At 42.3% G+C, this 16,577-nt stretch overlaps 3 protein-coding genes across 4 annotated transcripts; all 3 read left to right on the forward strand.

The window, feature by feature from the left end:
- Positions 1–5,624: 5,624 nt before the first annotated feature.
- Positions 5,625–6,309, forward strand: LOC115691976 (major allergen Pru ar 1-like). The gene is made up of 2 exons (XM_030618726.2): positions 5,625–5,867; positions 5,938–6,309. Exons 1-2 carry the CDS (start codon positions 5,684–5,686, stop codon positions 6,225–6,227), a joined length of 474 nt encoding a protein of 157 aa, XP_030474586.1. The 5' UTR covers positions 5,625–5,683; the 3' UTR covers positions 6,228–6,309.
- A 1,918-nt stretch (positions 6,310–8,227) lies between these two features.
- LOC115691977 (major allergen Pru av 1-like) lies at positions 8,228–9,088 on the forward strand. Its single transcript, XM_056312631.1, has 2 exons — positions 8,228–8,474; positions 8,544–9,088. The coding sequence occupies exons 1-2, from the start codon at positions 8,291–8,293 to the stop codon at positions 8,831–8,833; spliced, it is 474 nt and encodes a 157-aa protein (XP_056168606.1). The 5' UTR covers positions 8,228–8,290; the 3' UTR covers positions 8,834–9,088.
- A 1,193-nt stretch (positions 9,089–10,281) lies between these two features.
- LOC115691970 (importin subunit alpha-2-like) lies at positions 10,282–14,337 on the forward strand. 2 transcript variants are annotated; one of them, XM_056312630.1, is made up of 10 exons: positions 10,282–10,654; positions 11,102–11,198; positions 11,419–11,510; positions 11,595–11,726; positions 11,837–12,186; positions 12,261–12,339; positions 12,698–12,826; positions 13,109–13,236; positions 13,325–13,699; positions 13,894–14,337. In XM_056312630.1, the coding sequence occupies exons 1-9, from the start codon at positions 10,457–10,459 to the stop codon at positions 13,689–13,691; spliced, it is 1,572 nt and encodes a 523-aa protein (XP_056168605.1). In that variant the 5' UTR covers positions 10,282–10,456; the 3' UTR covers positions 13,692–13,699; positions 13,894–14,337. The 2 variants fall into 2 exon arrangements, with proteins under 2 accessions (XP_056168605.1, XP_030474581.2); XM_030618721.2 differs by having other exon boundaries at positions 13,325–13,693.
- The last annotated feature ends 2,240 nt before the right edge of the window (positions 14,338–16,577 follow it).

The raw sequence follows: 16,577 nt of genomic DNA on the forward strand, positions 1-16,577 counted from the left end.
AGTTGATATTGTTTTAAATAAAGATCTAAAATAAATATGCCAGTTTCAAATAAAGGCCTGATCTTGTCGGTTGGCCAAATATTTCGACGGATCAAAGGCATTTTCATCCAAAGGTAATCTTTTTTTTTTATTTCTTTTTCTTCTTCCCTGTTCATCTAATTGTCCGTCATGCGCTTGATTCGAACGATCTTCAACGACGGCTTCGTGCTCGATTGTGAGATTTTCAAGGCCGTTTCGGAGCTCATTGATGAGCTCGAACTCGTTATCGTCGTAGGGATTAGATCGAGTTTTTTAGGTTTCGCTTCGGAACTGAAGCTCTCGCTCTGGTTTTGCTACAAGGCGATCGAGCCATCATTGGGGCAAACAACGCGTTAGAAAGTCTAACCCAAAAGCTTAAAGATGCTAGGTGAAGGGAGACCACATGAATATAAAGAGCATTTAGGACCCGTGATCAATTGACGTGTGATAATACTTTAAACACGATGCAATTGCTTCGGCAGTGGTGAGATCAAGATGAGCTGGGTAAGGCGGGGCTCCAATCGGGGAGAGTTCGCCGACGAGGTGTTTGCTTGATGAGCTGAAGCCCCCGTGGACACTTCAGTGCTCGGATGATGTTGCCATTTCTGAAGGAGCTTGGGCAGATTGAGCTTTGAGCGAGCGGGGTTAGAGAGCAGCATCTGAGTCATCTCGCCCCTCCAGCTCAACGTGCCTCCGTTCCACCTCCACCTCGACGAGCACGATCCTCGGCATCGACTCTTGAGAAGAGAATAGCTTGAAGCTCGTCCCTCGGCCGCGTCGAAGCTGGCCGAGTCGCCAGGGTCCTCGCTCGAAAGCGTGCACGCACGTCGGAGAAGAGCGTGACGTGCTGAGGTCTCTGTCAGGTGTGGTCCGAGGGGTGGGATCCACCACCTGAGGGAGTGGAGGTGTGCAGCGCTCCGTTCGGCACTGCTTTTGGGATGAAAAGACGGGTACTGCTTTGGCTACGAAGAAGAAGATGAACAGGGGAGGAATTGAAAGGAGAAATTTTTTATAAAAAAAATTATCTTCGGACGAAAATGTCCATGATCAGCCGGAATATTTGGCTGACTGGCGGATAGGGGTGCGCAAAGGAATCAGGAACCGCCCGGAACCGGTAATTTCTGTGAGGATCGGTTTGGTTACCGGTTCTAATTTACTAGAACCGGTGAGTACCAGTCCGATTCCCGATTCTAGGCGTAAAACCGCCCACTCGCCCATCTGGACCGGACCGATAATATATATATATATATATATAATTTTATAGAAAAATTTCAACCCAAAAAAAAAAAGAAATATTTTTAGAAAAATGAAAACCATAAAATCTCTAATCTAAAGCTCGACTCTCAACTCTCATCAACTCACAGCCGCACCTTTAGCCGTTCATTACCTCCCTCTCTCACTCTCGATCACCTCCATTTGTGTGAAATTTGATGGGACCGGTTCTAATTTCTCGGAACCGGTCCTTAGTGAGCGGTTTCCCGATTCCATGTCGGGAACCGCCCGCTCAGACCACGCTCACCTCTACTGGTGAATACTGATACAGCCATTTCATATTCTTATTTGAAATAAGATCCACTTTGGATCCTCTTTTGAAAAAAAAATGAGGGTATCTCGTATCTTAATTTGAAATCTTTCTGACCAAAAAGACCTTAGCAACACTTTTGGGACAACACTTTTGTCTTTTCAAAACAAAACAAAACAAAAATAAAATACGGGAAGTGATTTTTCTGTTATGATATCACGTCTCAAGAAAAAATAAAAAATAAAAAAAATAATCCCACGTGTTAAAGTCTTTTGTCATTGGGTGGAGGATTTGAAGATAAGAGTCAAATGCAATGTCAAATCATGTCCCCCCTCCTTCCTTTGTTCCCCCGAATCCCTTTCGCCTGAACTGATACTAATGTCTCAGCTGCCTCCACCTTCTCTCAATTTTCGTACACCAAAAGAACCTTTTGCCCAGGGCTGGACCACCGCCGGTCTTGTTGGATTCACTTTCATTTTCATTTCTCCAATCTTCTTCTTCTTTCTTTTTTTTTTTATTATTAATGTCGCGACTCAGCATAATTTGACTTCGATTCGATACTCCCGAACAGCTCGAATATTTAACACGAACAAAAAAAAAAAAGAAAATCGTTCTCTGTACTCGAATAATCGCTCGAAAATTCTCGACTTTAAAGCGAGCGACGCACGTGAATTATAACACTTCCGGTGTCCCTTTTTTGAGGACAGAGCAATCGACCTTTTGCGGCGGAGATCGAATTTACTAGATTAAATTTACGTGACGTTGATTTGGCGCTCGAAGCGAAGATAATTCTTCTTGGAAGAGGATTTTCTAGAAAGAATTGCCATGAAAATCTTTTCTAAACGCGTTTTTTCCACATGGGAAAGACATGGTATGATCATAACTTCGATATGATTCTTCTTGACATTGAGATTCAAAACCAATGTTCGATGTAGGATTGGGGCAGGCTTTTGTATAAAGATTTATCCAAGCTCGCTCAGATAGATACTCGAAAGCATCCGCATGGAACGATACTACTGAAAAATTATTTTCCACAAAAAAGGGTTTTCTAAGCTGAAAACATTTTTAAATTGACAGACGATTTCACTGAAATAAACATATCATAACATACTAATTAATCATAGATTGATAAAACACCACCGTTATTATTATTGTTATTGTTATTGTTTGGAATTTTTCAGATGTTGTCAGCTGGAGATAAGCAGAACTTTTAACATCACAAATGTCTATGAATCACAAAGGAGGGATTGGTTCACTAAGCTTCCACATAGCTCATGATTTCTTGCACTTTTCTACCAAAAGCATGACCTGGGCAGCCCTACAGGCATATGAAGATGTTGATGTCCGACCACACGCGTTCCCTGATCAACAACCAAGTACATCCACATTGGCCGACTCACTCTCCCCTCCCTCACATGTGAAAACTTCGAATCCGACGGCAACGACGTGACCGGTCCGTCGGGACGGTCATTCGACGTGGATCCCGCTGCCGAGTGCCACGTTGATCCCGCGACGGTGGGTGGCCCTGCACGGCTCGTTGCATCGCTTGTGATCTGATCAAAGAGGCCCTATTGCATCGACTCGAGAGTTTGAAAGCTCGATTGTCGCATACCGGACGAGGTGCGAAACCTAGTTGTTTGCAATGACAGAGTCTTCCAGCTGAGATCTCTGTTTTCCTCTTCAATTCTCTTTTCCGGGTATTTTCCGGTAGAAGCGCTTAAATATTCTTCTTCTACGTAGTTACTTCGGTATTTACTTTCAGACATGACCTAAGTTTTATGCATCGCGCTCTGTTGTTCATCAAGTCGTATGGAGAATGAATTCCCCCCTTCGGTCTCAATCAATGTGCCATAGTTAAGGGCTTTCTTGATTCCCAGAGATTGTTTGAACATATGAAGCATTTACGCGTGACTATTCAGATGACAACATGCGAAGGGGCTAAAGTAAACAGGACGAGATATTTCGAACTCGGTAGACGGCAGTGTATTGCATTGTATGGAACTTCAATGAGTCGATCCGTTATTTCTAGTCGGAACAAGACCGTTGTTTGATATAAATCAATGCTCGAAATCACATAAAATCTCGCGAAATCATGAGATTCGATGTCCCTCGTCTCGCCCTAAAGAATCATACGCAAGTTCCTTACCGCCAAGTTCGTGGTTATATCGTATCTTTGTCTAACTAATCATAGAAATTTACAGCTTCATCAACACTTGCTACGTTACATTGATTTCATATTTCTCATGTACATGGAAACTGGGCTGTTTGTATCAAATCAGAGTCGTTTTGTAACTCTAAGCTGTTAGAAGGCTTGTTCATACCTTAAGTCTTGTGCTCCTCAGCCAAGGAAACTTTGCTTAGCCTGCTTGGGAGCGACTTGACAGCCTCGCTCAAACTCTTTTTACCGCCAAACCGGCGTCGGTGCGACCCAAAAAGCGCTCTCTGGACCAGCACTTTCCCCAAGTTGGAGCTCGATGCGCCCTCCAACTTATGCTCCCTTGCCACGCAGGTCGCTTGGTTGCTGCTCGTGCCCGTTTCCATTCCGAACGCGGCCTTCTCAGAAGCCATTTTAGGTTTTTTCCTCGTCTTTCAAAGCGGAATTGAAGGAGAGTCGGACACTCGGACAAAATCTTCTGCAAAGTGAATGCAAACTGCAAGATCTGTCATCTGCAGAACCGATATCTCGCGAGGCGTATCGTCGGGAAACCAAATGGGTGGAGAATAGGAACACTTGGGAATCTTCTCTTGGTGCAATTCCTACTCATGGAATGAGTATTTACTGTCTTATGAGACAAGAAATGAATATTAGGATGTCATTCTTTTTGGCAAGAAACAGCACAAGTTTCTTGTAGGTCCTTGCCCTGTGAAGCTGTTTAAGCATCCAGCTCCAGATTGTGCACATTTTGAACGAAAAAAACAGATCAAATTGGAGGGTAGGAAATGCGTGATGAGACAAGTTGATTCCGAAAAGCGATTCCACGAAACCGTTTCTCCATGAGCATATGCTGGTAAAACATCTTGAGACAGCATCTTTCTGAGCTGATGACAAATTTGAAGCAGAGCATGCAACTTACAATTGGAGCATAAAAGTATATATGCCAAATGAAGTAGTCATTGACATTGGAGCCACACTTGCTAATAGGGAATATGCCGTTCGTCATCTCTGCTTGTGCACTGCCTAGTGACATATAGATACAAGTGCCCGTGCTCCTGCAAAGCTTCTAGTTTTTATTCCGGTGCTTGACAATGAGCAATTTGTTCAACTTCTCGGTCACGATGAATCGCTTCAATCGACGATATAATTGGATCATGAATGACGTGTGGCTTTCAGGTTTTAATTAGACCGAGTAGTTTGTTCAACTTCTCGGTCGTTTTAATGACCGCTAAAACTCTCCCCTCAAGCTAAGGTAGGTAGGACGACAAAGGATTGCAATATACAAACCACGTGAAAGGGGAATACGGGGAATCAAATGGCTCGAAACCCTCTAGCCAGGACACCATTGTTAAGGTCGAGTGTGCAATCATCTGTTTTTAAAACAGTTACGAAATTCATAAATATCTCCCCTGAAATCCAACAAAAAATTCTCTCCGGAACACCCTAGTTTATATTTATATTGTAGAATGACCCTTTCTGTGAAAGGCTTAAAAATTCTCGAAACTTATATTAACTTCCACATCAAAATGTGTAATTTCACCTAAGAAATGTTGGAGGAATTTAGCTGCTTATTTGGGCTAATCTACATGTTAGTTGTTAAGATCCATCATTTTGCTACATTGTCATTGTCTTACTGAAAGATACGATCGCCATGAACGTGAAAAATACCCTTTTTCGGACTTTAGTGCCTTCCCTTTCTCGTCCTCAACACCTTGAGAATGACGACCCAATCTAATCGACCCATAACATTTTTTTTTTTTGTCGAGATCATGACAAAATGCGAAGGTTTGTGTTTGGGGACTCTTAGAAATTGTAGATTTATTAGCCAATCGGACATAGTTTGGAAAAATGAGGACTCCTTCAATCTTAACCTACAAATGCAACTCCTCATCAATCTCTTCTATATGCCAAAAAGCTCTTGATCTCAAGCCTCTTTCATCATCAAAGTGTGTTCATATTTTTCTTCTAGCAAACGACTTAATTCAACCATGGGGGTGTTCACATTCACCGAAGAGTACACATCCTCGATTCCTCCGGCGAGATTGTTCAAGGCCCTGATCTTGGACTCCCAGAACCTCATCCCCAAGCTCATGCCTCAAGCTATCAAGAGCATCGACATCCTCCAAGGCGATGGAGGGCCCGGAACCATCAAGCGGATCAACTTCGTTGAAGGTGACTATGCATTTTTCGCCTTACGGATGTACAAGTGTGCTGTGATACGATCTCCTTCTGTTGTGTACAGGTAGTCAGCTCGGCGGCTTGAAGAATCGCGTGGATGAACTGAACGAGGAGACGTTCACGTACAAGTATACCATAATCGATCTCGAGGAGAAGTTCGAATCCATTGCTTACGAAGTCAAGTTCGAGCCGACACCGGATGGTGGGAGCAAGAACAAGATGACCAGCACATACTACACCAAGGGCGATGTCGAGCTCGCAGAAGAAGACATCAAAGCCGGCAAAGAGAGAGCGTTGGGAATGTACAAGGTCGCCGAAGCGTACCTCATCCAAAACCCCGATGCTTATGCTTGAAACTACAAGAGCTCTCTGTCAATGAATTTGGGACAATCCTTCTCAATAAGCACACATGGTATATTGTGTCTTGTCTCAAAGTCGTTATTGGGTTGATTCCAATAAATGTCGTTGTCACTTATCTTTGGATGGTAATAAAAGGACATGGTTTTTATTCGGTCGTAGTCACGAGCCATTCGAGGGCAAAGAGGGCAACTGACCAAATTTCATTAATTCATGGAAGTAGCATTTTGAAATGCTGAAAGCTCAAAGTAGGTCATCACCTAATTCCTTTCTCTATATGAGCTAACATGGCCTAATTTGCCATCACAAACCTCAATCTTGCCCCTAATTAACTATGGATATATATAATAACACGAAACGACGTCGTACCTCATAGTCTCTCCGAAAAAAAAAATATGAGACTCTAGTTTTATGATAATGTGATTAGTTCATTGACCTAATTTAAGTTTTCACAAAGAACCTTACGCTGACATTGGTAACTTGCCATCTCTTTTTTAGTATGGTAAGACCATGAAAAAGTCCTGATCGCAATAATTCTCAACAAAATCAATCAGGTTTGGTAAACATACCGAATAGTCCTCATTAGATCAATAAGCCACTGTATGTAAAATTCTATCAAAGAATAGAGCCGATCAGATCAGATTCTCGACGTAGACGAGTATAGCAGAGACTAGCGGTGATAATATAATAGGCACGAACAGGCTTGAGCCTTGAGCTCTGGCCTAGCTTCCTGCCTTTGTGCACACCCATCTCCGTTGAAGCCATCGGCTCAGCTCGTGTACTGCCTAGTCACATATAGATATAAGTCCCCGTGCTCCTGCAAAGCTTCTAGTTTTGATTCTGGTGCTTGACAATAAGCAAAAATGTCTAGAGATTATGGCAGACAAGGAGGAATTTAGCTCCTGAAGGTGTGCCTTACCTTAACATAAGTCTTGGATTAACAACATTGTGTTTATAGGACGGTAAAGAGATCGCGGTCGCAATGAATCACTTCAATTGACGATGTAATTAGATCATGAACGATGTGTGGCTTTTGGGGTTTAATTAGACCAAGTAATTTGTTCGACTTCTCAATCGTTTTAATGACTGCTGAAACTCTCCCCTCAAGCAAAGGTTGGGTAGGACAACAAAGTATTGAAACGTGCAAACCACGTGAAAGGGGAGTACGGGGAATCAACCGGTTAGAAACCTATAGCATGGCCGCCATTGTTAAGGTCGAGCGTGCAATCATCTGTCTTAAAAGCTTAAAATGGTTACCGCATTCATAAATATCTCCCATGAAATCCAGCCAAAAATCTTTTCAAGAACACCCTCGGTTTACTTTTATCTCGTAAAATGACCCTTTTGTAAAAGGCTTGAAAATTCTCTAAACTTCTATTAACTTACACATCAAAATGTACAATTTCTTAAATTTTAGGACGAAGAATACTTTATTTTTTAAGAAATTCTGTTTTAAAAAAAAAAAAAAAAGGAACCCCGCGATCGCCCAATCACCCCGTGAACCAAGTCCACATGAGCTCGTTGTTTCACCTAAGAAATGTTGGAGGAATTTAGCCTGCTTATTTGGCATAATCTACACTGTTTGTTTTTAAGATCCATCATTTTGCCGTATTGTCATTGTGTTACGTGAAGATACAAGCGTCATGAGCATCGTTAGGTGGATGAGGACCACATGAATGTAAAAATCTTTTAGGATCCGTTATCAAGCGACATTGGACAATACTTCAAACAACGCGAGACATGCTTTTTTTTGAACTTTAGTGCACTCCCTTTCTCATTCCCAACTCCTTGAGAACGACGACCCAATCTAATCAACCCATGACATTTGTCGAGATCATGACAAAATGTGAAGGTTTGTATTATGGGACTCCTGAAAATTGTAGAATCTAGTAGCCAATGGGACAAAGTTTGGAAAAATGAGGACTCACTTCAATCTGACCAATAGATGCAACTCCTTAATCATCTCTTCCATGCCAAGCTCCCAAAAGCCTCTTGATCTCAACCCTCTTTCATCATCAAATTGTGTTCATATTTCTTCTAGTTAACGACCCAATTCAACCATGGGAGTGTTCACATTCACCGATGAGCACACGTCCTCCGTTCCTCCGGTGAGATTGTTCAAGGCCCTGATCGTCGACTCTCATAAACTCATCCCCAAGCTCTGGCCTCAAGCTATCAAGAACATCGACATCCTCCAAGGCAATGGAGGGCCCGGAACCATCAAGCAAATCAACTTCGTCGAAGGTAATTATGCATTTTCGCTGTATAGATATACAAGTATGCTATGATACAATCTCATTCTATTGTATACAGGTAGTCAGCTCGGCAAAATGAAGAATTGCGTGGACGAATTGAACGAGGAGACATTCGTGTACAAGCATACAATGATTGATCTCAAGGAGAAATTTGAATTCATTGCTTACGAAGTTAAGTTTGAGCCAACACCTGATGAGGGGAGCAAGAACAAGATGACCAGCATGTACTACACCAAGGGTAACGTCGAGCTCAAAGAAGAAGACATCGAAGCCGGCAAAGAGAGAGCCTTGGGAATGTACAAGGTCGCCGAAGCGTACCTTCTCCAAAATCCCGACGCTTATGCTTGAAAAAACTTCAAGAGATCTGTCAATGGATTTGAGACACTTTCCCTCAATAAGCGCACATGGTATATTGTGTCTTGTCTCAAAGTCATTATTGGGTTCTTCATGTGATCGTCACTTATCTTTGGATGGTAACAAAAGCACATAGTTTTTATTCGGTTGTAGCCGTGAGTCATTGAATAGTGCTTTCTTCTTTAAAATTGAGCCAACATGAAAAATCAATTTCCTTTTTGTATATGATCTAACATGACCTAAGTAACTGTGGATACATACAATAACATGAGATGACGCGATAGCTCATGGTCTCTTCAAAAAAATAAGAAATCCTCAAGTTTTATGATAATGTGATCAGTTCGCTGACTTAATTTAAGTTTTCACAAAAACCTTATGATGACACGGGTAATCTTGCCATCTCTTTCGAGTATGGTAAGACCACGAAAAAGTCCCGATCATAAGAAATTCTCAACAAAATCAATCTGGTTTGGTAAACATACCAAATAATCCTAATCGTGAGAAGCAAAATTAGTGAAATTCGAATTACAAAGTCGTTACCTAAGATAAATCAGCCACCGTGTGTAAAATTCTATCGAAGAACAAAGCCCATCAGATCAGATCCTCGACATAGACGATACAAGAGATTAGTGAAGATAATTTAAGAGGCTTGAACAGGCTTGATCCTTGAGCTCTGGCCCAACTTTTTGTCTTTGTGCACAATCATCTCCATTGAATCGAATACGACCCATTTTTTGAATCGAGCGGACTTTCACTCGAGTCATTATCGAGTCGGGGCGTGTAGCTATACACATTGTTACAAGCCTACCTAAAATTGCCTTCGGACCCATGTTTAGCGGATCTGGGCCTATAGTTTGGTCTGTTAATTGCCGGAAAAATTACTAAAAAAATCTTAAACTTATTATAATTATGTCAATTCAGTTATAAACATTTTTTTTATCAATTGAGTCTTAAACCTTTTGCATTTGTGCCAATTCAGTCCATTCGGCCAATTTTGGCAGACCAACACTGACGTGAATAATTTTTTAATATTTTTTTCGGATTTTTTTAATTGTTTTTCTTTTTTCTCTTTTCTTTCTCTTCTCTTTTTTTTTTCCTTCTTGGTTTATCTAGCCGGTCGCCGAACTGACGCAACCGGCCAGAGGCGAGGGCTAGCTAGTTCAACCTCACCAACCCCTGGCGAGGCTAGCCTCACCATCTCTAGGCTCAATTGGCAAAAAAAAAAAATTATGACTGTATTAGTACAATTACAATAGGTTTAAAATTTTCTTTTGTAATTTTCCCATTAATCACCTCCAATCCTAAACCTTATAAACTAATAAAAGAGATAAATATACATACATACATACATACATATGTATCACGTGCGTACATACATGCATACCATACGCATACCTACGTTCATACATATGAGCCCTTGATTTACCCTCTCAATTATTTGAACTCCTTTGACTCGGTCTCTCTCCCTCGCCAAACCCTGCAGCAGCACGAAACGCAGACACACACAGTCGCACGGCTATCTAGCGTCGCCCGAACCCGACGTCGACGGCCGCCCCCCCCCCCCCCTCGCTTCGAATCCCTCCGACCCTCGATTTCCGTGTCGCTAGCCAGCCAGCCATGTCGCTGAGGCCGAGCGCGAGGGCGGAGGTTCGCCGGAACCGCTACAAGGTGGCGGTGGACGCCGACGAGGGGCGGCGGCGCAGGGAGGACAACCTGGTGGAGATCCGCAAGAGCAAGCGCGAGGAGAGCCTGCTCAAGAAGCGCCGCGAGGGGTTGCAGGTCGCTGCTCCTCTCCAACCCTCTAACGTGGAGAAGGTATCGCGGTGCTTTTGCTTTTGCTTTTTCTTCTTCTTGTTTTTCTTCCGCGAAATCTTGTTGTTTCTGCGGCGAGTGCGCGGCCGTAGCGGGTTAGGGTTTGGCTGCGGTGATCGGTGGGTTTCTCGGATTTTGAAATTTCGAGTTTGATTGGTGTTGGGTCTTGAGTGAGGGGCGCTCGGTTTGCTGGATGCTGGGAGATTTCGTTTCAGTGTTGTGTTGCCATAGGGGGGAAGAAGGATATGATGTAATGGTCGTGCCGAGTGACGGCAGCTACACCGTATTGTGCGAAGTTCGCTATCGCGATGTCTACATGAAGATGCAGCACGGTGCAGTTGTTGGATGATGCATTATTAGGATTGCTTGATTTGCTTTTTCGTGATTGTGGAGTGCTTGGTTGGATTGGAGAATGGTGTTTTGGTGGGCTGATTTTGATGTTTGTTGCAGTTGGAGAGTCTTCCTTCAATGGTAGCCAAAGTTTGGTCTACGGATTCTGCATTGCATCTGGAAGCAACCACACAGTTCCGAAAACTTCTCTCGATAGGTATTTGGAAGCTGTATCGGGACATCTTCTTGTTTGCTGCTTTTTATTTGGTTTTTTTATTTACTCTTTTCTTCCATCTAAGTTGAAGTTGGAAACGTATGGCCTTTTCATTGTAGTAAGCTCTATTGCCATCTAAGTTCAGATTTTGTGCATTGTGGTGGTAGTTACTTGTGTTACACCTGCACTGAGACTGATATAGCTGCAAAATTTTAACTTTCAGAGAGAAGCCCTCCAATTGAGGAAGTTATACAATCTGGTGTAGTTCCTCGCTTTGTAGAGTTTCTACTTAGGGAAGATTTCCCGCAGCTTCAGGTTTGAAACTGTCAATTGATTTAGAACATTCTGTTGGTAATTTCTGTGTGGCATTTGAGTCATGATTCCCTGTAAATCTCTTAGTTTGAAGCTGCATGGGCTCTCACAAATGTCGCATCAGGGACCTCAGAAAACACCAAGGTCGTGATTGATCACGGGGCAGTTCCTATCTTTGTGAAGCTGCTCGCCTCACCTAGTGATGATGTCCGTGAACAGGTATCCTCTGATATGGTTTCTTGACCTCGAAAATCATATATTGCAAAAGTCTTATGTTGGAGACATTTTATTTTGTGGACTTTAGTTTTGTTGATTTTGGTACACCACAGGCTGTGTGGGCATTGGGAAATGTTGCTGGCGACTCGCCTAAATGCCGTGATTTGGTCTTGGGTCATGGAGCTTTGATGCATTTACTGGCTCAATTAAATGAAAATGCAAAGCTCTCAATGCTGAGAAATGCCACATGGACCTTATCAAATTTCTGCAGAGGCAAGCCACAGCCTCCATTCGAGCTGGTTAAGCCAGCGCTTCCATCTTTGGAGCGTCTCATTCATTCGAATGATGAAGAAGTTCTGACAGATGCCTGTTGGGCGCTTTCTTATCTTTCTGACGGTACAAATGACAAAATTCAAGCTGTTATTGAAGCAGGTGTCTGCCCTCGGCTAGTTGAGCTCCTTCTGTAAGTATTTGATTGATAAATAATCAGCTATTGCTCCTTGTCATGTCATACTAATTCATATATTTATTCAACAGTCATCCTTCTCCTTCAGTGCTGATTCCTGCCCTTCGTACAGTCGGAAACATTGTCACTGGAGATGACGTCCAAACTCAGGTTTGAGAGACCTACCTTTTAATTAGTCATGGACTTTGCATAGACAAATTCAGTGTTCTAGAATGTAGTCTAGTTCATATTTTGTCAAAGTTGCTTAGCTCAGCACGATGCTATAGTATGTGATTGAGGCAAGAATTCTTCATGTTTAAGGTATTTATATTAGATAGTGAAACCAATTTTTGTAAGTAGTAAGTTTTTCTTTTTATGTCCTTTTGTTCTATTGAACAGGTGCCTCGTTAGTTGAGGACATATCCCTGTCATGTTAGTACAGCAACACACAGTCAATATGCTTTCATGATGTTCTCTATTTGAGCTGTGCTTTGTATAGCCATGATGCTAATGCAAGTGTTTTGACCAGAGCATTATTAATAATGGTGCGCTTCCATGCCTTCTGAGTCTTTTGGCCCACAATCACAAAAAGAGCATCAAGAAAGAAGCATGCTGGACGATCTCAAATGTCACAGCTGGAAATAGTGGACAGATACAGGTACTGGTTATTTCAGAAGTTTCATAGGAAAAGCATTCGTGCAGTGTGATGCTGCGGATCTCTATCTCTTGAATGTTGTTTAATGTCTCACGAAATGTTTCCAAAATAATATGCTTGGGTTGTAGAAAAGATAATGAAGTGTACGTGCATTGTCCTCTATCAGTACATGAGTTCCCTGGTCATATGCTTAATCGAAGGAATCATCAAGAATTTAAGACCTAGCTGACCTAGAAAGCTACTCTAAGGAGGAAGTTGTGTTAATTGCCTGCTGACTTGATGTAGGCTGTCATAGAAGCTGGTCTTATTGACCCTCTTCTCAATCTACTTCAAAATGCTGAGTTTGATATAAAGAAAGAGGCTGCTTGGGCAATATCAAATGCTTCATCCGGTGGTACCCATGACCAAATCAAGTATGTATTTTCTAACTTTTACCTTGAGTCCCTTGTTTCTTTATGCTTTCATGAATATATAGCTCTTATTTCTCCTTCTCCACGGTAGGTATATGGTGAGTCAAGGATGTATCAAGCCACTATGTGATCTGCTTGTGTGCCCTGATCCAAGGATTGTAACTGTCTGCTTAGAAGGACTAGAGAATGTTCTGAAGGTTGGGCAAGCGGAGAAGGAACAGGGCAATACTGGCGATAATGTCTATGCCCAGATGATAGATGATGCCGAGGGGCTGGAGAAGATTGAGAATCTTCAGAGTCATGACAACAATGAGATCTACGAGAAGTCAGTCAAGCTTCTTGAGACATATTGGGTGGAGGAAGATGATGAGATAGTACCTCCAGGTGAAAATGCTCAACCGGGCTTCAACTTCGGAGGCAATGGACTACCTCCATCTGGTGGATTCAACTTTAATTGAAGGTAAAAGTAAGTGCATAATGTACTTTTTTTTTCTTTTGGCCAATTAGCATAATGTACATTTTGGAAAAAGCTAGTGTGGACTGTGGGCTATCTATAGGGTAGTCTCTGACGAGTGGGCGCTTTAAGTTGATCAAACCAGAGAACCGAGGAACTTTGGTCTTTTGTCTTAGAAGATGCTGATGATTATCTTGTGATTGCAGGGATTTAACGTTGGGGCAATTGATATTCACATCGGGGGCGCTATTGAAGTCAGAACAGCTTGGTATGTCTGGATGCACTGCCATAGTCAGTCTGGTGTCTGTTATGGTCAAAGGGGTCCATTAGCACGTCTGTGTGTGCTACATCGTCCCAAACAAGCAGGTTATAGACTTGACCTTCATGCCCTTGATCAATGATTGTGATGTCGAGTTTTTTGAGTGTCTCAAGACGTTCATTTATGAGGTTGGTCGCTTGAATGCTTTGGCTCTTCTTTGCATGCCCATCGTCTATCTATTCTGAGTCAGTTTACTATTGCTAGTCTTTTCTAGATTTGAGAAGTTTTCGGCTGGTCGTTGCATCTCTGTTGAACACAACATCTGAAAACCTCATTCCTGATGTACTACAATTAGAAAGGCAACTCCTTGAGATTTTGTTTTTCAGCATTATCACATGCATTCTATGTGAACTGCGGTCACTTTTTCTCCAATTATCATTGACAATATGAAAGAAGAGAAAGGAAGGCAAGTCTCTTCTTTCTTTCTATCCAACAAAGAAACCACGCATGATTATCGAAGCAAATTACCTATGAATTTGTTCAGTTTGCTCCCAAACAAAGCATTACTATTCATTTGGTTTGTCTTACACCTCTATCTGCTGCCACTTGCTAGCAAAGATATATCCCTTTCTATAGCAGCATTTTGAAACCGGATGAGTCTACTGTTCTCACGAGGCACCTCCTAGATTGTTCACCACTGGATCCAAAAACAAAAATAGTTACTGTTCGGATTGAGATCTATCGTGTTCAATCCAGCGGCGAAAAATTCTAGAGGCACAGTACCTCTTGAGATTATAGAATCGTCCATCGGAATGGGCATACAAAATATCTATCGTCATGTAGACATAACTATAGTAAATCACAAAAAAATAAAGCGTCAAGAATACACATCAGAGACCATCCATGTCTGTTATTAACTATTGACATACGTGCGAGTCTTCTGCGAGCATGGTATACGCCACATGCAGACCTGCAGCGTCTGAAAGTTTCCTCTTAACGGCACCCTCCAGCAACTCCGGAAGTTTTCCATTTCTTACATTACATAACCTACCTGTCTATAATGGACATTATCCCACTGAACTAACCGTATCCCATAGTTCTCTCTCTCTTTCTCTCTCTCTCTCTCTCTCCACTCACAGACTCCATTCTTGTACAATGCAAACCACATTGGAAGGAAGAAGAAAAGACTCATGCGCACAATGAGAAGCAGCACAGAAGATCAAGAAACAAGCCCTTTGATATCATCCTGCTGTTGGTGGAGGAGCAGCCCGAGAATTCAAGAAAATGATCACCGTCTCAGCTCTCACCTCGCCCACCTCTCCGAGTATTTAGGAGTGGCTGAGACGACCAGGGTTTATGACATCCCGTGTTTGACCGAGCAGGGGATTTTGCCCGAGGAGTCGGACCCAGTCGCCGCCTATGCATTGGCCAAAGCGGTTTATTGGGTGCTAGTGCAGGTGGACCGAGCCCACCTGCCAAAGAAGAAGCTCGGGGACCGGGTTTCGTTCTTCCTCTCTTGGCTCATGTGCTCCATTGGTTCATTCTTTGCTTTGATTGCTTATTTCTTCTCAAAAATGGGCAGGAAGAATAAGCTGAAGCTATGATGGCTTGACGTGTGTGTTAGTTTACTCTTCGCTGTGCAAAGTTATTGAATTACTCGGGTTTACTACCGGACCGTCGCTCTAGACCCGGTTCTAGCCCCGGTTCATGTGATAAAACATCGTGTTCGCCTCTTTGATTATTTCGGAAGTCATGTAATAAAAACTTAAAATGGGGTTTAAGTTTGAAATGATTGAAGAGCATTGCTCTTGATTAAGCTAGAGTTTCACTTCATCTTGGGATGGATTTAACCTGAAAGAAAGAGGCGATTCAAACTCATCAATCTGATGTTTGTGGCCTGGATGGGCCTAATGACATTTGTTGGCCATTCCTGCGGCACATGAACGCCATGAGTCTCCACATGATCGATAGTGACTCGGCCCATCTGTAAGCTTTCATGTTAAATTCTCAAGCTCACCTTCCCATCTACATGGAAACTAGATTGTCCAAGAAACTGAAATTCGTGCAAAGTGATGCAATCTATATATGTTTACACGAGGGGTCATAGTAATACAGGCTATGTGGAGATTTAATCAATAAATAAACAAAATAGAGTATAGTAGACATAAGAATAGCTGGTCTTTGATATATAGGGTCTATTCACAGGCCTATGAACATAGAAATATGAAGGTAAATGCATTGATCTCCCTGGAACCGCATAGGAAAACCAAGTTTTGTCGGACATATTTGGCCACAGGAAACATCTTTTTTTCAGGGATTTCGTTTCCTTCTCTAGACTGCGTTTCTCATAGACTCTGTTTTCTCTTTTTGTACCCGTGCGAGAGCCAGATTTCACACGTTTCTAAAGGTTTTTTCTTTTTGTTTCCTTCTGAAGTAGTAGAGATTGCCCTAGAAAAAGTGATTCGGTCTAAAGTAATCCGACCAATGCATGCCATGTATATAACATCCTAATTCGAGAATCCTTCTACTAGGTTGTCAATATGACTTGACTTGGGGAGAGAGAGAAAGAGGGGCAGAGAGCGCCTTATGAACCGAGAGTTAGGTTAGTGTTCTGCCGTGTATGAATTGCTC

The sequence above is a fragment of the Syzygium oleosum genome, unplaced genomic scaffold, assembly GCF_021117445.2.
Source record: "Syzygium oleosum isolate NSW1041296 unplaced genomic scaffold, Sole_v2.1 Sole_v2.06, whole genome shotgun sequence".
Classification (NCBI taxonomy): Eukaryota; Viridiplantae; Streptophyta; class Magnoliopsida; order Myrtales; family Myrtaceae; genus Syzygium; species Syzygium oleosum.